The sequence below is a fragment of the Mustela putorius genome, unplaced genomic scaffold (genome assembly GCF_011764305.1).
Source record: "Mustela putorius furo isolate JIRA1106 unplaced genomic scaffold, ASM1176430v1.1 tig00003858_pilon_pilon_pilon, whole genome shotgun sequence".
In the NCBI taxonomy this organism is placed as follows: Eukaryota; Metazoa; Chordata; class Mammalia; order Carnivora; family Mustelidae; genus Mustela; species Mustela putorius.
The window spans coordinates 50,567,160-50,590,581 of NW_025422010.1; the positions used below are offsets into that span (position 1 = coordinate 50,567,160).

The 23,422-nt window shown below is 50.5% G+C and overlaps 1 protein-coding gene across 1 annotated transcript; it reads right to left on the reverse strand.

Annotated features, from left to right (window-relative positions):
• Nucleotides 1-803: 803 nt before the first annotated feature.
• CPLX4 (complexin 4) lies at nucleotides 804-22,500 on the reverse strand. The gene is made up of 3 exons (XM_004745580.3): nucleotides 22,143-22,500; nucleotides 15,855-15,942; nucleotides 804-1,293 (listed from the first exon to the last, which is right to left on the reverse strand). Exons 1-3 carry the CDS (start codon nucleotides 22,307-22,309, stop codon nucleotides 1,066-1,068), a joined length of 483 nt encoding a protein of 160 aa, XP_004745637.1. The 5' UTR covers nucleotides 22,310-22,500; the 3' UTR covers nucleotides 804-1,065.
• Between the last annotated feature and the right edge of the window lie 922 nt (nucleotides 22,501-23,422).

The window sequence follows — 23,422 nt, forward strand, 5'->3', positions numbered from 1 at the left end:
GAGAAGAGGAGAGAGAGAGAGAGACAGACAGACACAGACACACACACACACACACACACACACAGAGTGAGACTGATTCAACTTTTCAATGCTCTTTATTTGTCCCCTGCTTTGTTGTGATTGCAATCACCACCTGACGTCAGGTGATGACGCTGCTGAACGTGGGAAGAGCCACAGCCTTCCTACTTGCCCCCTGCCTCTCCTGTCACCCCCCCCACACACACACACAACACATCCATTCTTCACATGGCCTCTAGAATGATGCAATGGCTGGTGAAGTCCATTCCCTGCCCTCACTTCTCACCTTCATTTCTCATCATATCCCCCCACCACCCCCCCTTGGCCTGTGAAGAGCCCCCTTGTTGGGAGAGGACCAGCCCTGTTGAGGTGCCTGGAAGAGAGAGTCAGAGTGATCTTTGCTTGCCATCGAACCTGCCTGGATTCCCGGTGGGCTCCCTGACCTCCTACGTCTTTTTCCAAGGGACTTGGAGTCATGCTAATGGTTGGAGAGGGTGAGACTCTGCCCTCTAAGGAAGGAAGCCAGACAGGAAATGCCGTTTGCTTTCGGTTCTTCCAGGCTGTCCTGAAGATCTCCAAGCAGATACGTGTTCTATGTCACTCACAGATGAAATTTCACAAGGAGCCACATTTATTTATTTATTTTTTTAAGATTTTATTTCTTTATTTGACAGAGATCACAAGTAGGCAGACAGGCAGGCAGAGAGACACAGAGAGGGGAAGCAGGCTCCCTGCTGAGCAGAGAGCTCAATGCAGGGCTCCATCCCAGCACCCTGAGATCATGACCTGAGCCGAAGGCAGAGGCTTAACCCACTGAGCCACCCAGGCACCCCCGGAGCCACGTTTATAACTAAAAGGAGAGTCTGTTTCCTACTGCAAGGTGCTGGCTAAGAGCTCTACCAGGAACATTGAGATCATCAAGGTGTTGTCTACCAGTTTGTGGAGCTTTCTAACCACGGTTTCTCTGTGTCTGCTATGTGTGAGTATCCGTTGCTGGCGGTGTTCCTCAGGAGAGCGGCCACCTCGCCCTTGACCCCGCGTCCTCCCTCACATCACGGAGCACTTCTGCCCCGCCGTCTGCTTCATTTCCGTGAAGGTGGCCTGGGCCTTTTCTTTGATGGTGTCCAAGTCCATGTTCTGGAGGTTCTGTAAATGCCCAAGAATGGAATCCTTGTCTTCCTCCTCGATTTGATCTTCATCCACCATTTTCCGGAGCTCTTCGGGCAGGTCCACGTCGTCTCCAGCCATCTGGATCTGGTTCTCGTCCATTTCACTCTGTGCCAAACACAAACACGGAGGAGATGAGCCACTGTCCCACACCAAGCCACCCACAGAGTCAGAGCAGCCGCCAGAGCACCGGTGGGGGCTGAATGACGGGGACGACGTCTCTCTCCGGCCGGTGGTCGGGGGCTACCGGTCATGGTTCACGTGCCCTCTTCCACTGCACCTCGGGCCGACCAGAACTTTCTACAACAGTGGTTCTCAAAGTGTGGTCCCCAGGCCCAGCAGCATTAGACACCGCGGAACGTGGTAGAAAGACGGATCCTCGGGTCCCGCCCCAGACCGATGGAATCAGAAACTCCTGGGCGGGGCTCAGCGATGCGGGTTATAAGAATCCGTCCCCTTCTGCCCGCCAGCAAAGCTTGAGAAAACCCTGGACGCTCCGCCTCAGGGCAGCTGTGCAAGCTTTGCAGTCCATTAGCCCCAGGCTGTGACTCAGTGGCTCCCGTGAGCCGGGTCCTGCCCTGGAGGGTGGGGTCTGGCTCCCAGAGGCCAGGCCAGGCCACAGGCCAGACCACGCTCAGTCACCATGGCAACTTCTGCTTGACCATTGCCCCTTCCCTCCCTCCGTTTGGACAGGGGGCCCCTTGTGGGGCACAGAATCCGGTCCAGTTCAACCCCACAGGCTCCGTACCTGGAAGCGAGTCTGGCACAGGTGCCTGTTTATTAAGGGACTCGCGGGGGTGTGGCTGTTCCCAGCATCCTTCCCCGCGCCTGTCCCAGACTATGTGAGTCTCCCCCTCACATAGTTCATGCTGGGATCCCACCAGTGACTGCTCCAGAATTTCATAGTGCACGCTGTCTGGTCTCAAACATTCCTTTACCCCTTTGGCTTCAAGCCTTTGTTTCTTAAGGAGAGAGGAGAATCTACAGAAGTTTCTCTGGGAGGGGCACCTGGGCAGCTCACTGGTTAAGTATCCGACTCTCGATTTTTGGCTCAGGTCATGACCCGATGATCTCAGGGTTGTGAGATCGAGCCCCACACTAGGCTGCACACCCAGCTTAAGCTCTCTTGTCCCTCTTCCTTGGCTCCTCCCTCCCCACTCCCTTTCTGTAGGAAAAGGTTTCTCTGGGAAAGGTAGGGATAGTTTATATCCCCAGGTGGCCCTATCAGATGATTTCTGAGGTCTGGCTGTCACAGGAAGCACACAGGGCTCCAGGGGCCCAGAAGATTACAGAGCGTCAGAAAAGCAAAGGGTCCGGAAGATCTCAGCAGACTTTGGGGCTCGCCCACCTCCACATGCTATAGCCAAAGCATGTGAAAACTCGCATCAAGATAAAGCGATCGCTTAGTCTTAATCAGACCCTCATTGATCTGATTTTAGAAAGATCTTAACGCCCCTTGGGTGCTAGAGTCAACACCCAGAGGAAAATATGAATTTCCCTTGCCCGGGTGCTGAGTAGAAAAGGCTATAATTTCCCTGGGGTGCCTGGGTGGCTCAGTTGTTAAACGTCTGCCTTCAGCTCAGGTCATGATCCCAGGGTCCTGGGATTGAGTCCCACATCAGGCTCCCTGCTCAGTGGGAAGCCTCCTTCTCCCTTTCCCAGCCCCCCTGCTTTCTCTCTTTCTGTGTCTTTCTCTGTCAAATAAATAAACAAAATCTTCAAAAAAAAAAATGGCTATAAACAGACATCGGTTGTCTCTGGGTCCAAAGAGCGAGTTAGGGTAAGGGAGACACTCTATTCTCCATCTGTAAAGTGGCTCTCCCGGGCCTTCTCCAGCCCTAGAACCCCGTGGTTCCCCCCCAGAGCTCCCTCTTTTGGTTGGTTCTCTGGTTCTCTGGGCAGAGTGACAGCAAGCCTGTGTGGGAGGCAGGATTCCCATGGGGGGGGGGGGGGGGACGGACATACCCCTTTGGGGGGTACAATCCTCGATCCTCGATCCTCGCACAGGCCCTCCACAAAGGCCCCTGGGAAGAGCCACCCTCCACCGCAGCCCGCGGAGGGAGAGAAGCCTCTCCCTGCACTTGGCCAGGCCTCGGCCCCTCAAAGCGCTTAATGGATTAATTAGTTCCTCGTCAAACTGTTGTGGGGATTAATTAGTTAGTTAATCCTCAGGGCTCCCAGCCAATCTTCCATCTCTATTTATTTTTTATTTACCTAGCCTAGCGGTGGCCTTTCTTGCTGATCATCCTCTGGGCAGTTTTGCAGGGAGGGAAGGAAAGGCAGAACATCAGCCTGGCAATTCTCAGCTCCTGTCGGTGCAGGACGTCTCCCCTCTCTTACGCATCCCGGAATAAAATAAATACTGATTTGAAAAGGCATTCCTGGGAATTCTGGCACTGCCTCCCCTCCCCTCTGGTGGGGAATAAGATTTCTGTGGAGTCACCGGAGTCCAAACTGGAAGGAGTAGCCTGGCGGGACAGGCCGCTGGAAGGTCGGGGGCCAGGCGGCTGGTGCTCAGAGAGCTGGGCTGCTTCGGAAGACCGGGGTCCCCTGGCTCGCCTTTGCGGGGCCCTGCAGCTTGCTGCCTCTGGGGAAGCTTTGCAAAGGGCCCCTCCTTCAGGGAGGAGTTACAGGTGTATTTTCTCCTTGTTCCCCTTGCCTGGGGAACGGAGAGCATTGGGTTCCATTTTGCCTTACAACTCACTGAGGGGCTCTTGATCGGGACTTTTACCAAACTGTGTCTCAAAGTAGGGCTCCCAGGCCAGCAGCATGGGCTGCTGGGACCTTGTAGCAAAGGCACGTCCTCACCCCGAACTGCTGACTCAGAAGCTGAAAGGGCGGGGCCCAGCAATCTCGACTTCTCGAAACCTCCTGGTGATTCTAGTGCGTTTAAGAGGCCCTGCTCCCTTTTTCTTGAAGACAGGACCGTAACTTACTTCTCTGCAAGGTTCCGAACCCAGCAGAGCGCCGGGCTTGCAGACACAGACCGTAAACGTTTACTGAACGATTCCATGAGCCTCTCTTCTGAGACTGCAAAGGCCTTTATGATCCTTAAATGGGCAGGTCCGCTTTGCTGTAAAGAGCTCTATGTCGCAGCTACTGACTTACTGGCCACTGCCGCTGGGCCAGTGCCCTAGGAGGTCAGTGTTGGCTTGAGAATCAGATTGGCCTGAGTGGAAAAGTTACCACCACCACTTACATGCTGTGTGATCTTGGGCACCTTACATAACCTCTCTGAGCTTTATTTCCTATGAATTGGGTATCTACTATTGGCCTTAGAGTTGTAGAGGATTAATTAAATGACACCTGCATTATTTGGAGTGCATGAAGCAGTCACCCCCAGGGGCTGCTGGGGAGTAGAATAACCCTCAGCGCTGGGCTAGGGATTTGTGGCAGACAACCGTGACTCCTCTACATGGCAGTCAGCCGGACCAGAGGCCTTGCTCTCTGGGTACCTTCACCTCTGGCCTAGAAATGCACCTCTTCGCCCCCTGCTTCTTTCACTCCACAGTCAAGTTCCTGGCAGGCTGGGCAGTTCATTTCCTTTTCGGCACTAGGTCCTCAATTCTGGGAGACATCTACCGGGCACTCCCTTAGCCTTTGTCATCCCATGTGCATGTTTGTGGGACACAGAGGATGGCCCAGACTCACGACCAGCCCTCCTTCTCCCCCCACCGCTGGGTCTGTCCCTCCCTGGGAACTTTATGTATGCAGAGCCCCTGTCCACCCCTGGAGGCTTAGCAGGACAAGACCAGCAGCTCACTGAACTCTTCTGGCCCTGAAGAGGCCTGAAGCAGTCTCCAAGTACATTGAGGCAGGGAATTTGGAGCTCTGGGAAGCTGGAGTTGTCTAAAATAGGGATGTGGGGGGCACCTGGGTGGCTCAGTGGGTTAAGCCTCTGCCTTTGGCCCAGGTCATGATCTCAGGTCCTGGAATCGAGCCCCGCATTGGGCTCTCTGCTCAGCAAGAAGCCTGCTTCCCCCCACCATCTCTGCCTGCCTCTCTGCCTACTTGTGATCTCTCTCTATCAAATAAATAAAATCTTAAAAAAAATAAAAAATAAAAATAAAATAGGGATGTGGGCTCTGGGCGGGCCTGTCCCTGTGGCCCTGTAGACTTTGCAACCCCATGTGAAGGAATGTGGCCCAAGGCACACATCTAAAGCGTGGGGCCCAAGGCAGGTAGCTCCAACTGTCCCGTCTAGAGGCAGTGTTCAGCATCGTCATTGGTTTGGGGCCGAGTCCTACAGTCCCCCTCCTAGAAGGACAACGCTACTGACCTCTATCAGCAGCACCATTGCTTCCGGCGATGACCCTATAGCCCTGGGACCCATTTCTCTGGGCTGTGGGTTCCTTACGACTGAGGGCAGGACAACCAGAAGGCGCCAGTGAGCTAGTAATTAAGAGGACTAAATGAAACCCTAAATGATTTGGGACCAAATCTGGGCCCCAGCCTCCTTAGCACTGGGGCCTAATGTGGGCTGGCCCCAGGTCCAGAACAGGCCAAGGGTGAGGGTCCTGTTTGTAAAAAGGGGTCTGGGCTTCTAACAGCCTCCTGCAGCGGACTGGGACCGCTCCCCCGCAGGGGTGGCATGCGGCCAAAGACCCGGGTTCGAGCCCCAGCTTTGTCACTCGCCCTCTGCGTGACCTTTGGCAAGTCACCTTACACTCCCCATGCCCATGGATTCTCAGAGGGTTCCCCAGCAGATGGAGGGAGCTGGGATGTGAGATGGTCTTGTAAGCTTTTAAGCCCTGGACAAGCAGGACTGTGGTTACTCACATTTTTGAGAAGAAAGGGCAGCTCGCCGTCCCCATCCCTGTGGAAAGGATCCCCGCGATTAAGAAGGCACAGATAGGGACACAGAGGGTGGAAGAGCATTGGCTCCTTGGGAGAAAGATCCAGAGCAGAGCAAGCCACGAAGAATAGAAGCAGCCTTGTCCCCTTGACCTCCCCAGCCTCCCTGCCCACAGGACCTTGTCTGCAGTCCACGCAGCGAACGTCTCGCGCACACTTTCTGCTGCCCACCGATGAGTCAGACGGGGGAGGCCAGGGAGGTCTGGACACCGTCCACACATCAAGGAAGGCAGTACTGCCTCCGCACCCCCCACCCCCCGATTCGAGTATAGTTACAGATTGGGGAGCACGGTGTGAAAGAAGGGAGGTGATCGGGAGGGAAGGAGAGAGGCGAGTCCGCACACAGTTAGGGGCCCGACACGCTGTCCTTTATTCCTGTCTTGGAGGTCTTCTCATTTCTAGAAATCGTATCCATTTGGGATATTGTTTAATGCAGTTAAGAGCTAATTATTTTTATGCCGGCTGACCAGAATCAGTTTTAATCTCTTGGTTTTTAACCAGATTTATAATCTTCCTGCCAGCGCTCAAGGCCCCATTATTTAAATCGCCCGGCGCCCTGCTCCGGCCATTCCCTGTGACTGATTTCTGACCTTTCACTGAGGGGGAAGCACGACCCAGGATTCCCACGGTCTGAGCCCTAGATTTTGACAAACCGGCTCCTGTACCCACCTTGAGCCAAGTTGAAAAACAGTCCTATCTCAGATGGCTGTTTTGTCAAAAAGCTGAGCGTTCACCACCGGTTAAGGTCCTACCTAGACAACCAAACTGGGCACGTTGCAAATACCGGCATATCGGCTTCTAGAAAGATTCTATTTGGGTTTTGGTTTGTTTATTTGATGTTGGGCTATGTGATACCAAACAGCTAGATTGACGGATTTCTTCGACTTGGACGCGCTGATCTAACACCAGCTGTTTCTGTGTTTGTGAGGACCACTGGTCTTCACAACCACTTATGCAAGGGGGGGCTGCACTGGCTGCCAGGGAGGGTGACAGCCACCCCTGGCTCCTGTCCTGCAGGAACCTAGGAGACGTGGAAGGGGGAGGGGGAGAGATAAAAGAACACAGCCAGTCAGCAAACCCCTCCGCGGCAAATCGAAGTGGGCAGAGCCTGCTTTGCCAGAGGTAAAGGGGTCTTCAGGCCAGAGCAGGAGCGAGGCTCTGGGGCAGGGTCCTGGGCAATACGATTTTTTAAAAGTTTTCCAGGTGATTCTAATGTCGAGCAGGACAAGGACCCTTGTCTGGGGCTTGGTGCCTGCATTGTCCCCTACACCATGCTGTCCTCTCCCCCATCAGCTATGGGACAGAGGGTGTGGGTCTGACTTCTTCAGCTGAGAGCGTGCACACCGATAAGACTAGGGAGGAATGGGGTCTCTAGATACCGATTGTGTACATCTCCCACTTCTTTCCTTTGCAAAGGCTCTCGAGAAGCTCGTGGGGGTCACTATCCAAGCCTCTCTTTTTACAGAGGAAGAAGTTGAGGTCCCAAGACTGGCATAAGTATCACTCAGCTTGTTTGGGGTGCGCAGCCAGCCCCGCCACGGGGGCTAGCAGGAAAACATGGCCAGTGGGGTCAGATGGGCCTGGGGTCTCATCCTGCTTTGCCATGGGAAAGCCGTGACCTTGGGAAGCCGCTCTTCCTCGCCCCCTCCCAGCCCGTGTTCGTATCTGGGAAGAGGAAATAAGACCGACCTACCTCACCGCGCAGCGGGGTGGTCGGGGTGGCCGAGAGGATTCAGTGAGATTGCCCACGTGGCTAAGGACCACCGCACCAGTTCCCAGGGCGCTCTCGCCCCTTCCCCAAGTCCCCTCAGGACATTCAGGACAGGGTAGAAGGAGCAAACTGAAGGGGGACAGGATGGGGAAGTGAGGGGGAAGGGAAGCCCCCCGACGCCCCCCCCCTTCCATGGCCTCCAGCTCTGCCACCAGAAACAGCTGTTCCCAGGGCGGGAGGATTCAGTGTCTGGGACCCTGCTGGGCAGCCCCAGAGCTCCGAATCTGCAAGGAGGCGGCGAAGAAACGGCCACAGAGTCGTATCTTTCTTTAAGAGGCAACTTATCAATCCTGTTCTAAGGGAGTTTTCAATGTGATACCTTCAACGTCGACCCCAGTGGTAGATTTTCTTCTACCTTCGTCTTGATTCAGCACGAACGATGCCCTTAATACAGCAGACAAACACCAGGTGTAACTAAATCATAGCGCGGCAGGGGGCACAACATTATTTTTCAATGACTAACCTAGATTGACAATTCCGTTAATAGGATTAGGGTTCATTGTGGAACTGTTTTCTCTTATTAATTTGGCTTGACTTACATATACATTTTGAGTTGGCTTGGGAGAAAGGCACATTTGTTTTTAGAGAAACTTGAGGCTTGACTTAAAACACATTACTTCTTCTATTTGAAGAAATACGACATTTTAGCTATAATATAAAGTCACCTTTGGACCTTGTGTACACAGTTATGATGTCTAATCCAGACTTGTTCTCTTCACGAAAAGTTATTTTAATATAACTCTTACAGCAGATAAATTCTTTCTGCTGTTTTTGGTACTTTGCTCTTTGGGTGTATTTTTTTCCCCCTTTTTCCCAGTCACATCCAACATTCAGCAACCATTTCTCGTGTGTGTGTGTGAGTGTGTGTGTGTGTGTGTGTGTGTATGGGCACACACACATGCACACTTTCTACTTGTTGGGCCCTGGGCAAGTCACTGAAGACAAAGACGAACAACTCAGCCCCTTTGTTAAAGAGTGCTGAGTCCAGCAGTCGAGAATATTCACGGGGGTGAGTGAGATGACATGAGACATGCACCCAGGATTATGGGAGCATGAGGGGTGGTGGGGAGGAGAGGGTCACAGAAGGTTCTGTAAGAAGTGGCACTGGGGGGTGCCTGGGTGGCTCAGTGGGTTAAGCCTCTACTTTGGGTTCAGGTCATGCTCTCAGGGTCCTGGGATCAAGCCCCTCATCAGGCTCTCTGCTCAGTGGGGAGCCTGCTTCCTCCTCTCCCTCTGCCTGCCTCTCTGCCTACTTGTGATCTCTGTCTGTCAAATAAATAAATAAGATCTTAAAAAAAAAAAAAAAAGAAGAAGAAGAAGTGGCACTGGCCGGGAAGTCTTCTGGGAAGAGAAGGGCCTTGGAGGGCAGAGTGTAGGGAACAAAGCAGGAGGACATTTCAGTCCAAGCAGGAAGTTAGCAAGAGCAGAGACTGGAAAGATCAGAGCCCCATCACCGCCTCCAGGCCAAGGGATTGGGACTTGATTCTCAGAAATTATGATAAGCCTTTTTTTTTTTTTTTTGAAACAGGGGAAAAACAGGATCAGACTTGCATTTTGGAAACCTCGCACTGCCACTTTGAGAGGAGCAAGACTCCACGTGGAAAAGCCACTGATGAGCTGCTGTGGGGAGACAGACCTCAGGAGCCCTTGGGGATGCAGAGTGGGGGATGAATTGAGAATTATGTAGGAGGTGACGTGAGAGTCACCTGATTTATTGGGTGTGAGGCTGGAGGAGGAGGGGAGAGTCAAGGGTGACTTCCGGTCACCGGCCTTGGGTATGGGGAGGGTGGGCTGGGGTGGGGGTGGGCACCCCTGGCAATGGGGCCTACAGGAGGAGCAGGTTTGGGGGAAAACGAGCCAATCTGTTCTGGAGAAGAGCTAGGAGGTGCTGAAGCGGAGGCAGACGCAGCAGGAACCGTGGGGAGAAGGGGGGCTGCAGGTGGAGGTCCGAGAGTCACCCACATGTGGATAGCCGCCGAGAGCGACTGCAACATGTCCCCCCACTTCCCCTTGGGGGAGAGTGTGCAGGTTTAGTGGGAGAGTGTACACCTGCAATGTTCCAAAATCTGGGGGTAGCACACAGGGGAGGGTAGGCCATGAAGAAGACACTCAGGGTGAATGAGACCTGGAAACCGAGGACAGAGAGAGAGGGCTGCGGGAGGAGGTGACAGTCACGGTCATGGTGTTTAGCAGGACTACCCGGACTTCACTTCGGGAAGGTACCTGGAAAGGCCTGTCTTCTCCCAAAGTGCGATCTGCTTGTTTTCGTGGGAGAGAGATTTGACCTTTATAAAGGAGAGACGGCGGAGAGGGAACAGGGGAGACACAGGACAGGGGCAGATCAGCGGAGTGAGACCCCAGCCTAACACGAGCATCCAGGATTCCTTCAGTTGCCAGAAATCGACCGACTACCTGCGACCCCAAAGCGGGAGGAAAGCCACGCTGCGTGGACATGCGCACAGTTTCCTAGATCCTGTGGATGATGGTATTCGATCGCCACCCTTCGTGGACGCCTTACGTGATTACTGCTATTAAAAGGGGTCATCCAAAGACACGGGTACAATAAATTGTGTTGTCAGGACAGGGAAGGATGAGCTGGGAGAGGAGGCTTTTACTGTTCCCTAGGGGGCTGGGCCCAAATTGTTCCTTTCCCGAGTCCAAATTTCCTTCCCCCGGTCAGCAATCAGTGAAATGCTTTCACGGGGGACACCAGCCAAATAATTTCTTTAGAAAATACGGTTCTAATTCCAAAATGTGACATAGCTATCCTCATTAGACCTGACAGCTCCCGGGAAGACATTTTCCTCAAGTCTGCTCTCCGTTGGGCCTCGGTAAGGGGAAGGGCCCAGAACCGCCTCCTGCTGGTTGTGTGGCTGCTGGCCGGTGACCCCAGGGAATTGTGAATGAGGCACCCGGGGGGTCATCCCTCGTTAGCGGGAGGACACGGTGAATGTGTCCAACTCCCCGTGGACTGCTAATACCATTAATACGGCTGCTTACCCAATAGGCACTTGATAAGACAACAGAGGGCTTAGCGGTCTGCAGACCTTGAGGGGAGGGAACGGTGGTTATGAGGAGCCCAGGAAGGGCTTTGCTTTCTGCCCAGCACTGTTTTCTTGTTAGACGGTTGTGTTTGCTCTCGAGTCTACCAGCCTGGATGGAGATACAGTTGAGAGGGGGTGTAGGGACAGTGGAACCCAGAAAGTCCTAGGTGAAGAATCAGGAGGCTGGAGGCCCCATTGGCCTCAGTGAGTTTTGTGACCTTGGCCAGGTCCCTTGATTTCTGTGAGTTTTAGGATTATGCATTGGTGTACTTTTTTATATATAAAAAAAATTAAGTTTAATAAAAGTTGAAAGACCATTCAGACCCAGGGAGCCAAAGTACTGGGACAGCCCCGGAACCCACACCTGCCGCAGGAGGAGAGCTTGGACAGGCTTGGACAGGCAGGGGGAGGGGCCGTGGGCGTGCTCCTCGGATGGCCCCGCCCACCCCGAGGTTCTGGCTGCTTGTTAACGACTATACTATACGGTTTGCTCCTACTGATGTCTTCTGATGATCTTTTTTTAATAGTCGCCATGCCTTACATTATCCCCAGGAGTTATCTTTTTTTTTTTTTTTTTTTTAGGACTTATTTATCTTATATCTGGAAGTTTGTTCCCTTTGACCCCTTTCACCCATTTCATCTTCCCCACCCCCCACCCACCTCTGGCAACCACCAGGCTCTTCGCGTCTGACTTCTTAAGATTCCACATACAAGTCAAATCATACACTATTGTCTTTCTCTGTCTGACCTTTTTCACTTAGGATGATACCCTCAAGGTCTATCTATGTTGTTGCAAATGGCAGAATTTCCTCTTTTTATGGCATACAGACATATTTAAGGAATAACACACACACACGCTCACACATGCACACAGACACAGACACACACACACACACCATCCCCCCAGGATTGCCATTTTCAAAGGCAGTAATCAAATAAGTAATCAAATAAGCGAAGTCAAGACGCTGAGCCCCACGAAGAGGATATATGTCATAATTTGGGGATCTGTGGCCACATCTCTGGCTTTGCAGTTCCTGGCTGGCCTGGGCCTCTGTCAGCAGCCTCTGAACCCACCCCGCGCCACGGGTGTAGCACTGGCCCCAAACCCTTCATTCCCTTCCCGGGTTCACTGGACATATGGCCATGGCCTTGAGGCTTTTCCAGTCACAGCGAGGCCTCTAGGCCCGGCCTGACCCTCCAGGGCCTCCTTGCTCCTGAGGGGAGCATGGAGGAAATGAAGACCTACAGGCTCAAGTCCTATTGTGGTTTTCAGAAGGCCTTCTAGGGATTCGGCTGTGAGGAGTCCGTCTGCCTCATCAGAGAAACCCCTAAGAATTACATACACGTCTGTGTAGCCAGCAGCTCGGCCCCTCCGGGTAAGCTGGCTTCGTAGGAGAATCGAAGCATGGCTTTCAAAGCCCAGGGAATGACTGGCCCCATAGTGGCCATTTCCCCAAAGTCATCCCCGCTCGGGTCCTGCCCAATATGCCAGTGCTTTATCTTCTCCTCAGTTCCTGGGGGTTCAAAATCCCCCTCCATCCAGCGAGCTGGGGAGACAACTCAGCTCACCCGGGTTGGTTTTCTAGCTCTCCATCTTGGCACAGCGTGGAAGGGTCCTGCTGCTCTGACGCTCCGCTCCCAGCCGGTCCCCACCCGGTCCGCCCCTCTTGGGCGGGCCACCTCCTGTTCTGTGACAGCTGCTCCTAGGAGGGCCCACCAGGCCCTTCCCGCTCGCCAGCACGGACACTGCTTTCCAATACAATGCACAATCTGGTCCCTAGTAGCCAACGAATAGACTTCAAAAAAAAAAAAAAAAAAAAGTCTGGACATTTATTTCTGTTCCCACCATCACGGTCCCTGCTGCAACCCCCAGTCCCCACGGCGCTGAGAGCCGCGGCGCCCCCACTACTTCCCTGAGGCTGCGGTGCGCGCTGCGTCTAGGGACAGCAGGCGGCGCGAGGGAGCAGAGCCTATCCCCGGCCCGCACCGCCGCCCCCCTCCCCCGTCCCTCCTCCCCACTCCCCGGCCTGGCGACTGCGCTCAGAAGCCAGGACAAAAGTAGGGGCAGTTCTTGGCCTGGGAAATGGGCCTGTCCCCCAGCGCTCCCTTCTAGGCCTGAGCCTTCGGGAGGCCGACGGGGTGCCCAAGCGGGGAACTGGACTTCACCGGCAAGGAGCTGCGGTGAGGCTGGGCCAGAGCCACATCTGGCGACAGGAGGACAAGAGCAATGGGAGCCCGTTGGTTTTTTAGGATACACTTTCTATTAATAACCGTTTCGTGGATTGTGTAATTGAGTTAGAATCTCTCCAGTTCCTCCATGCTGTAGGCAGAGTGGGTAATGGTACTGTTAGTATTTTTGCTGTTCCCACCACAGGCCAATCCTGGAAGCATTGTGTAGAATCGATCCATTTTTACCAAATGCAGCCATAATATAAAAGAACGCCAGGGAGGCCTCTGCCTGAAAGCCAACTGCACTGAGGGGTCAAGGGCAGAATGCTTTCAAGTGATATTCTCATCTATTTCGCTTGTGTTTGGAAGGTCGCAGCGGCTCCCAGGGCTAGGAGTCACACTACCCCGGAGCGGGAGAAGCCGCGTGCACCTGCTGGGTTCCCGGGTGGGATTCCGCACATCACTGAAATCCCCAGCTTTGCGGGTTGTCCCCAAAGTCTACCTGCAGGTTGAAGCCGCAAAAAGCTCAAAGCTGCTCTCAGGCTTTGGGACACCTTGAACGCTGAGTAGAAATTGCGGAAGACCTCAGGGTCGGAAGGAGCAGCATTCAAACCCTTTTGTGAGGCAGTCAACGTGCTTTCACGATTGAGGAGCTTACATTCCCAGCCCGGTTCTATCAGTCAGTGGCTGTGAATGTTTGCAAAGGTCCCCAACCCTTCTGGCTGCAGTGCCCTCCTGTCTAAAAAGAGGCAGTGGAGTTCAGTTCTTAGATGAACTCAAAGTTCTTTTTCAGGGTCCAAGGAAAACTCAGGTGAGGTCTCACATGCCTTAGACAGGGGAAAGGGGCTGATGAGCACTGGGACATCACAATGGGGCTCCACTGTTGACAATCTGATGACTTTTTCACACTCCCCCCACTGCACCTCCCACTGGCTTTAGGGAGCCTTAACCTGTGCTGACATAGTCCCTGTCCCGACATTCTGAATGTGCACATTTCCTGGTGATAATTCTTTCCTCTTCTTATAGTTTCTGTTGGAAACGCTCTAGTCTTAAAGGGTAGCTTGACTCAAAGATTTGGGGGTTCTTTTTTCTCTGAAGACCATCGAAGCCCCATTGCTGAGCCTTGAGGGGTTCACTGCTGAGGCTCTGGAAAGGAGCAAGACAGTGGGACCCTTATTAGGGAGAAAACCATCAAAACTTCAGTTGACACAGATTGATGTGTTTACCCAAGGTCTTTGAGACCCCTGGCTGTTATTATGAGGAAAGATTTCTGGGCACAGAGAGAAGAACCATGGGAAAAATAAGAAGGGGTTATCTATTGAGTTTCTCCCATTGGTCGGGCACTGTACTAGGCTCTTTTCTTTTCTTTTTAAGATTTTATCTATTTATTTGACAGAGATCACAAGTGGGCAGAGAGACAGGTGGCGGGGGTGGGGGGGGTAGCAGGCTCCCTGCTGAGCAGAGAACCCAACTCGGGACTCGATCCCAGGACCCTGGGATCATGACCTGAGCCAAAGGCAGAGGCTTTAACCCACTGAGCCACTCAGGCATCCCTGTATTAGATTCTTTACATCAGTTAAAGGTAACTAAGTTCTGTTACCTCAGACAAAGACACACGTGTCTTGGTGACGCAGGTGTCACTGTCTCCGTTTTACAGATGAGGAAACCGAGGCTCAGATATATTGAAGAGCCAGCTGAAGTAGCCCTGGAATTGAAACCCGTTTTCCTAAAGACAGCTGGACCCATCCCAGGCAGCTTCGGGGAATCCACCAGACCATGGGAGTGGAGGGGACCGTGTTGCAAGTGCCCAATGGGAAAAAGCATTAAACCAGAATAAGGGAGGCAAAAAGCAAAGCCCTTCTTTTCAAAATTCCTGGGTCGCAATGAAAATGTTTAACCTTCTCTGTGAGTTTTCCCCTCCTCTCTGAAAGCAGAACCCGCTTCCTGGGGCATCTTAGCGGGGAGTCTCTCCCACAAGTTGAGGTTCTTGAACTCTTCGGTGACTTCAGCATTGACCTTGCAGGGGACAGTGGGGCTGTCTCCCTTTGTTTAGGGCTGGTAGCTTCTGAAGTCCAGAAGCGGACCCACAGGAGCAGAGCTTCTGAGCCCGCTGTCACAGGTCAATACCTCCTTTTCCCATCGGTAAACCAGCTGCCCGGCCAGAGCCCACAGGTGCTCGTTCTGTCTGCCAGCACCAAGATGGACCGAGGGATGACGTCAGGGGATGGCCATCACCACAACAGCGTCCCCACATTGAAGGAGCGGGTTGCTTCTTTGAAATACAGGCAGAGTATGGGGGGAGTTAAGACCTTGGACTCTGCCCTTCCTGGCCTTTGGCAGGAGGGAGTTACTTTCTTCTGCTTCCTCTACCACCAAGTGGAAGTTACCACATGATACCCCTCGGGAAGGATTCAATGAACTGCTACAACAGAAGCCCTCCGAACAGTGCCTGGGGTGTCCCACTAAAGGCCAGCTCTGATGACTTCCTCCTTGTGTAGTTACCCATGGAGGTTTTAGTGGCTTGACAGAAACTTACAATAAACTGTCACTTAGAGGTATTAGCTCCATTTTGTTGAGAGAAAATGGAAGTTTACAGAGGTTAAATGACTGGAATCTAGTTTTTATGAACTAGTTCAAGGGCCTTTTCACTACACCAAATGCCTCGATTAGGATTAAGACACTTGTGTGTACGTGTGCGCATGTGTGTATGTGTGTGCATGTGGGGTGTGTGTGTATTCATGAGTGGGACCCTTTGCTGATCATCAAACATTCCCCATTTTCTATTATTTAAGAAATTAAATAGGATGTTTACTGTGTTAAGAGCGTCTCACCTTCGGGAGTCTGTACTTTTCTCGGAGATGAACTCTGAGGCACGCCCTCTCTGCTTTTTTTTGTGTAAATGCAGCATCTCTTTCCATCCTAAAAGGAAAAGAATAGAAACAAGGTTCAAAGGACATAGAGGGCTGAGGACAGTCCCAACCCTGCACAGAGAAGCCAGACGCTGGGATAAACCTTCCTGTGTCCCAAACACCTGCCTCTCTTTCTGTCATTCTCCAGTCGTAACTCAAGGCAGACCCTTGAATACCAGAGACAGCTTGGTTCTGGGAATCTCCTTAAGATGCAGCCCAGGGGAGGGCACAGTGGTTTTTCCTAATATCTCGATGACCTTGCAGGGTTGCTCTAAATAGAACTTGCGACCACAAACACCAGAATCACCTGGGCTCCGGGTAAGAACGAAGCTTCCTGGGTGTGACCTTGGACTGACTCATCAGAACCCCTGGGGGTGCGTGAACGGAAGCTCTGATTTGAAGAAGCCTCCTGAGTGATTCTTAGTCAAGTGAAAATGTGGTCACAGTATCCAGGGCTGGGGGGTCTTTAGAGGCGCATGGTATTTAGGGATGTAGAGACAGCTGTTTCCCTTCATTGTCACCCCCTCTGGGCCCCAACTTGGGTACAGTGTTCCGTTCCCTGTTGGGAAGGAGGCATCCCCAAACAAGGTAGGGTCGATTCCCATAATGCTCTGGGATGATCTAATTGGCCTCAGGATTAGTCTGGGTTGAAACGGACTCCCTTGGCCACGCTGACTGAGGCAGGAGCAGACGATCTTTGGGGATGTCTGCGAAGCTCACAGGGACTGCCTCCCTCCCAGCTGTCCACCAAGGTGCATTGCGAGGAGCTACGTTTATACACAGGGTCCTGCCCTCTAGTTCTATTGGACTGGCCCCAGCTGGGTAAGTGAAATCTTTCCTCTGGGAGGTTGGGACGGGGACCGAGAAAGACAGACATTTGCTGGAACAGGTGGACTTGGAGGCCGTGGGCTGCCATGTTCCCTGGGCCACAGGGTCTAGGGTGGCACGGCAAGGTGAGGTGATGGCTGACAGGCAGGAAAAAAAGCAGCCATACTGGGGACAGAAGCGGTGGCAAGAGCCAAGAAGGAGCTCACGGCTGGCTTCCCACATGATTCCGGTTCCTAGGTTAGGCCCCTGTGAGTCCTTGTGGGGTTTCTTTTTTTATTTTTTAATACTTATTATTTATATTGAGAGAGAGTGAGAGCTGATGTGGAGGGGAGGGGCAGAGGGAGAGTGAGAGAGAATCTCAAGCAAGCTCTGTGCTGAGCACGGAGCCTGACACAGGGCTCGATCTCATGACCCTGAAATCAGGACCTGAGCTGAAATCAAGAGCCGGACCCTTAAGGGACTGAGCCACCCCCAGGTGTCCGGCCTGGTGGGGTTTCTGCTGAGGGGTTTCATGAAGCATCATTGCATGAAGCATTATTTGCATTAAAATAAATTCCATTTTCGTTTTCAGGGGGTTGATTGGTTTCTATTTCTTCACTTCACGTTTTGAAATCCTCTTCCCCAGCACACAGAAGGCTGCCTGCAGGAGGGGCGGATCCGAAGAGATCAGATCAAACTACTGCCCATGAGGGCCCTGACACAGGCCCTCCCCGAGCACACTGCCCCCCACCCCCTGCAACCAAAGGTCAGGCCCAGAACGGGCATAAGACGATGCCGGTCCATCTTCCGGCTTTGGAGAGAGAAACAGAATAAGCGACTTGCCTAAGACATCAGTGACCCAGGGCTGGGGTAGAAGCACATCTACCCTTCCCAATAATTTACTGTGAACATTTCTTAATGTGCAGAAAAGTTGGAAGAAATTTACAGTGAAACCCACATACTCACCATCTAGATTCTACAATCAGCATCTTACTATCCGTGTGTTATCACACACCTCTCTCTGCATTCATTTACCATCTGATCTTCTGAAGCATTTCAAAGTGGTAGACACCCGTCCTCCCTCCCCCAAACACTTCAACACAAATGCCATTTGCTATAGTGACACACTTGTTTGCAGTTTTTTTTTTTTTTTTTTTTCTTTTTAAGTAAAATCCTGGGTACAATTCAGTGCACAGAGCTTCCAGGTACTGGGCTGGGTAACTTTACATGGTGATTTGACTGGGCTGAGGGGTGCCCAGATTTAAATATGATTTCCGGGTGTATCTCGGAGGGTGTTTCCAAATGGGATTAGCACTTGAATCAAAGGACTGAACAAAACAGATTTCCCTTCCTTGTGTGGGTGGACAGCACCCAATCCGTCAAGGGCTTGACTGAAAAGAAAAGGCCAAGAGGAAGGGGGAATTCTCTCTGCCTTTGCCCGTCGGCTAGAGCCAAGATCTCAGTCTTCTCCTGCCCTCAACTAGAACTTACACCATCAGCCTTCCAGCCGAGAAAGACCCAGCAATAATTTTCCTGGGCCTCCAGCTTGCAGACAGCAGATGGTGGGACTTCTCAGTCTCCATCATCACGTGAGCCAATCCTTACACTCAATCTCCCGCGCACATATTACGCATTCACGTATGCGTAAGTCTGTTTCTCCTACTGGTTCTGTTTCTGTGTATAACCCGAACCCCTATTAAGATATGAAAAAGATTACCATCACCTGAGAAATTTCTCTCATTTCCGTGCCCAGTTAACACCTGTTTCCCAGTCACTGTCCTTTATCCACCATAGATTGGTTGTGCCTGTTCTAGAACTTTCTATAAATGGAACCATATACTATACATTCGTTTGTATAAGGCTTCTTTTACTCAGTATGACGAACCTCTGAGATTTATCCAGGTGGTGTTACTCACCCATGGTTTGTTCCTTTTTCCTACTGAGTGCCTTGTTCTGTATGAAGAGGTCATGCTTGTTTACTCCATTCTGCGATGGACTCGGACTATTTCCCATTCAGGGCCACTCCTGATGCAGTTGCTATGAACACTTCTGTCCATGTCTTTTTGTGGACCTACATGTTCATTTCTCTGAGGTAAATAATCTAGGCATGCACCAGAGTGACAGGGTAACTTGGTCGAGTGAGTTGAGTTTTGTAAGAAAATGCCTGAGTTTTGCCCAAGTGGGTGTACCATCTCACGTCTCGTGAAATGGAATAGAAGTTCTATGTTGTTCCACATTCTGGCCCACATTTGGTACGGTGTCTTTTTAATTTTAGCCATTCTGGAGTATGTAGTGGTAACTTAGTAGGATTTCAGTTTTCCTTTCCATGATGACTAATGAGAGCGGATGGGTTCTTTTCATGTACTGATTGGCCATTTGTGTAGCTTTAGAAAGTATTTGCTCAACTCTTTTTGCCCATTTGTTTATTTATTTTTGCTTTTATTATTGAGTTGTAGAAATTCTTTATATATTCTAGATTCCAGTTGTGTGTCAGGCATGTTTTGCAAAGATTTTCTCTCAGTCTGGGACTTGCCTATAAACATTCTCTTAATGGTGCCTTTGATGTACAAGAATTTTCAACGTTGATAAAGTCTACATTATTTAAAAATTTTATGGTTATTGCTTTCAGAGTCATGTTTAAGAACTCTTTGGCTTGGGGCGCCTGGGTGACTCAGTGGGTTCAAGCCTCTGCCTTCGGCTCAGGTCATGATCCCAGGGTCCTGGGGTCAAGCCCTGCATTGGGCTCTCTGCTGAGCAGGGAGTCTTCTCCCTCTCTCTCTGCCTGCCTCTCTGCCTACTTGTGATCTCTGTCAGATTAATAAATAAAATCTAAAAAAAAAACCAAAAAACTCTTTGCCTTACTTTCAAGTTGCAGAGATACTGTTTTCTTCTAAATGCTTTATCATATTTGCTTTTATGTTCAGTTCTCTGACGCATATCAAAGTTCAAGAAACAAATGGCATCCTAACAATTACCATACCGTAAGTAAGGTAAAGGGACATTTTACTGTTATTGAGAGAAATGGAGGGTTAAACAGACTGTTTTGTTGCGTTCTGGGTGGTGAAGCTATTGGAAACCCAAGCAACAACCTGGAGGGCATGCCTCTTGCCCGAGGGAAGGAGCCTGGCCCCAGGGCCCTGTTACTATTCCTTAAATTGGGTGACTACATAAATTGGTCACACACACACACACAAACACACACACAGCCAAGTAGCTGGCAAATAACCCAATTCACTGATTGGCCACACCATTTGGGCCTTCTGGCCTTTGATCTATCTGGATACAAACTTAGGGAAAACTAGGACATTAGTTAATCAAACAGATGCCGTATCTGTGACCAGCTGTATTGCTTGGACCTCTTACGTGATGTTTTACACAATCAGATGGAGAGTCGAAATTTCTGGCCGGTTTCTTCTCTCACTGAGCTGAGAGCACTGGGTGCTCTCATTCTGCTTCTGTTACTTCATTATGCTTGGTTTTTTGTTTGTTTGTTTATTTACAAGCCGTAGGTGAAACTAGCCAAATGCAAGGGGTGTTGTTTCTTTTGCCTGAGCTTTGCTCGAGCACGGACATCAGTTTTGCTTTGGCGTTTACTTTTTTAACTGACTTTAATTGACTGCCCAGCCAAGCATAATACATTCTAGGTAGTTTATAAGCTACGATTTTTTTCAGAAAAAATACAATAGACAAAGTTTCCATTAAATGTAAGCCTTTGTACTTTCTTAGTTTCCTCCAGGTCATTAACCTTTCACCTATAATCATCTTAGCGATAGGACTTCGGCCACTCTAGTGTAATTGATCATTAGCAAAAGAGCCATGATGGGAAAAGAAAAACTCTTATTAAATGAGACATACTTTTTTTTTTTTTTAAGTAGGCTCCATGCCCAAAGTGGGGCTTGAACTCAAAACGCCGAGATCAAGAGTCACACACTGAGTCATCCAGGTGCCCAGAGAAATACTTTTAATTAATACTTAAAAAAAAACGATGAACACTTAACCTCAAGATTGAGGCTTCAATTCTTCACTGTTATTAAAAGACTCTTAAGTTATTCTACCTTAAAGTCTAAAAAATTATATATAGATTATACTTAAAGATCGGTCTGCAGCAGTGAAAAATTGAGGGTTCTATTCACATTCTATGATGCTCAACGAAAATGTTACTCATGTTTTATTTTTATTTTACACAGTCGGGAGAATGTCCTTATTTTTTGAAGGTGTTAGGGGTCACGTAACATGAGGTCTTTACTTTCACTTTACAATTTATTTTAAAAATCCTTCTATCTAGGGTGCCCGGGTGGCTCAGTGGTTAAGTGTCTGCCTTCAGCTCAGATCATGATCCCAGGGTCCTGGGATCTGGCCCTGCATCAGGCTCCCTGCTCGGTGGGAAGCCTGTTTCTCCCTCTCCCACTACCCCTGCTTGTGTTCCTTCTCTCACCGTCTCTCTTCCTGTCAAATAAATAAATAAATTCTTTTTTTTTTTTTTAAACGCTTCTGTCTATCTATCTAGCCAATCATCTATCCAACTAATCATCTATAAGCAATTATAACCAAATGTTAAACTGTGACTTTATTCATAAGTTTGTATGGGTGTTCATTATACTCTTTTACTTTTCTGTACCTTTAAAATTGCCATAATAGGGGTGCCTGGGTGACTCAGTGGATTAAAGTCTATGCCTTCCACTTGGGTCCTGGGATCGAGCCCCACATCGGGCTCTCTGCTCAGTGGGAAGCCTGCTTCCCTCTCTCTCTCTCTGCCTGCCTCTCTGTCTACTTGTGATCTCTCTCTCTGTGTCAAATAAATAAAAATCTAAAAAAAAAAAAAAAAAGTGACCTGCCTATTTCTCCTGGCATTTAAAAAATATAAAATAAAATAAAATGGCCACAATAAACCTCCCACAAATTTATTGACAGTTTTTGCAAAGCTGAGTCTTATGACCTAATCCTCTTGTGCTTTCTAGGGTTTTTGCACACGTAAGGGAAAAAAGATGGGCTCCGAGGCCATCTTCCAGGTGCAAAATCTGAATTCTTCGATCTGAAAGCTTTCGATGTGCTAGAAGGGCGGGTTTGGGGAAGGCCGGGGAGACAGGCTCACCATTGTCCATTTGAACATTCCAACTGGGGTTAATTGAAATGAACCTCGATCAGAAAAAGTGCTAAGCGGCTTTCAGAACGACAGACAGATTCTGCATTCTGTGTGGCCGCCGTCCCTCCAGGCGGGACATGGTACCTGCTGCGGCGAGGAGAGGGTTGGAGGAGCAGGACTCTCTCTTCCTAAGGTCAGAGGCAAACAGCACAAGAAGGCGCATCTAGAGAGCAAAGCCAAAGAGGTCGGGGAGCAGAAGCAGGCACGGCCAGAACTGGTTTCGTTCGGCTCCGAGAGGGAGGGGAGCCGCGGGTACTCACTTCTCCTCGATCACTTGCTTCTGATACTCCTCGTACTCCTCTCGAGTCATCCCTTGGGCTGCCGCGGGATCCGACGTTCCTCCTTCTTCTTTCTTTTCTTCTGACCCGCCACCGAATCCGAAGCTCTTGACCTGATTGCTAATCATAGTTTTCATAAAGAAAGCCATGGTTTCTGCCCCCAGAAAAATTAAACCAAAACTCAGACGAAACGTGAAGGACAGAAAAAAAAAAAAAAAAAGACAAAATCTCCCCAAATCCTCAACGATAGCAACACGCTTAAGAGCCGAGGACTTTGCACGGCCTCATCTGCTCAAGGGCATGATGATGGAGAAGAGTGGTTTGCGGGCTGTAAGCTGGATTAAAGAGACCAACTCCTTAATATAGGGAGGCAGATGGTTGTGATTACTAAGGCATACAATCAGATGCAAACGACTGCTTTCTGAATTAATACACTAAGCTAATTTGAGGCAAAAAAAAAAAAAATCCCCTCACATTATCTACTCGTCTCACTACCCATTTCTAAGTTTGAAATTATAAGCGCAGCAGAGCTTCATCAAGAGCTCCGTTTCAATTAACCGGAGCCGACTGCCCACATGCCTGTCCCGGAATGTCCAAAGTGCAGCCCCTGGAGGACAAGATCCCGTTAAAAATGGAGTCCAACCAGACTCAAAACCCAGAATGCTTCATCAAGCAAAAATAATCCTTTGATCCGTCATTTTATCAGATTGGACCCTTAAGTACCGGGCGAGGATTTGCCTTATTGCGTGCTGGAGTTCTGCTCTGCTCCCGTGGCCCCCATGGCCCATACATCAGTCGCCACCTGAGGCAAATCTAAAGGGCGAGCCATGCGGTCCCTCCGTTTAGATCCGGAAGATCACCTTGGGCTTCTCTCCCGCACTGACATGTTACATCTCTGCTTGGAAATGAAGCACCAGACACTTCAGTGCTCGAACCCACAAGGTAAGCACGACCTGAGCTAAATCATCCACATGGCATGGGGTCATCTTTCCCCCTTACATGGGTCCATTTCCTGGGGGCTCTGTTCATCAGCGGCGTACTCCTACGATGTTTTCTAACGCGCAACACATTTCCAATGGCCACGGTCTTTTGCAGGTCAAGGGAGGAACTGCGTATGGCTAAGACTTTAATCTGTTAGTATCTTTCCAATTAAAGCGCTCCAAGAGGGGGTGGGGCGGAGAAAGATGCACGCTGGTAACCTGCGCTGTTATTTAGGCTGTAGGCGTGAGCCCGCTCAGGAAACGGGTCCCTCAGATTGCACA

Coding starts and splice junctions, on each gene's coding strand:
- CPLX4 (XM_004745580.3), bottom strand. CDS start 22,309: ATGGCTTTCTTTATGAAAACTATGATTAGCAATCAGGTCAAGAGCTTC. Junction 15,943..22,142: donor AAGCAAGTGATCGAGGAGAA/GTGAGTACCCGC, acceptor TTTTCCTTTTAG/GATGGAAAGAGATGCTGCAT. Junction 1,294..15,854: donor AAAAGTACAGACTCCCGAAG/GTGAGACGCTCT, acceptor TGTTTGGCACAG/AGTGAAATGGACGAGAACCA.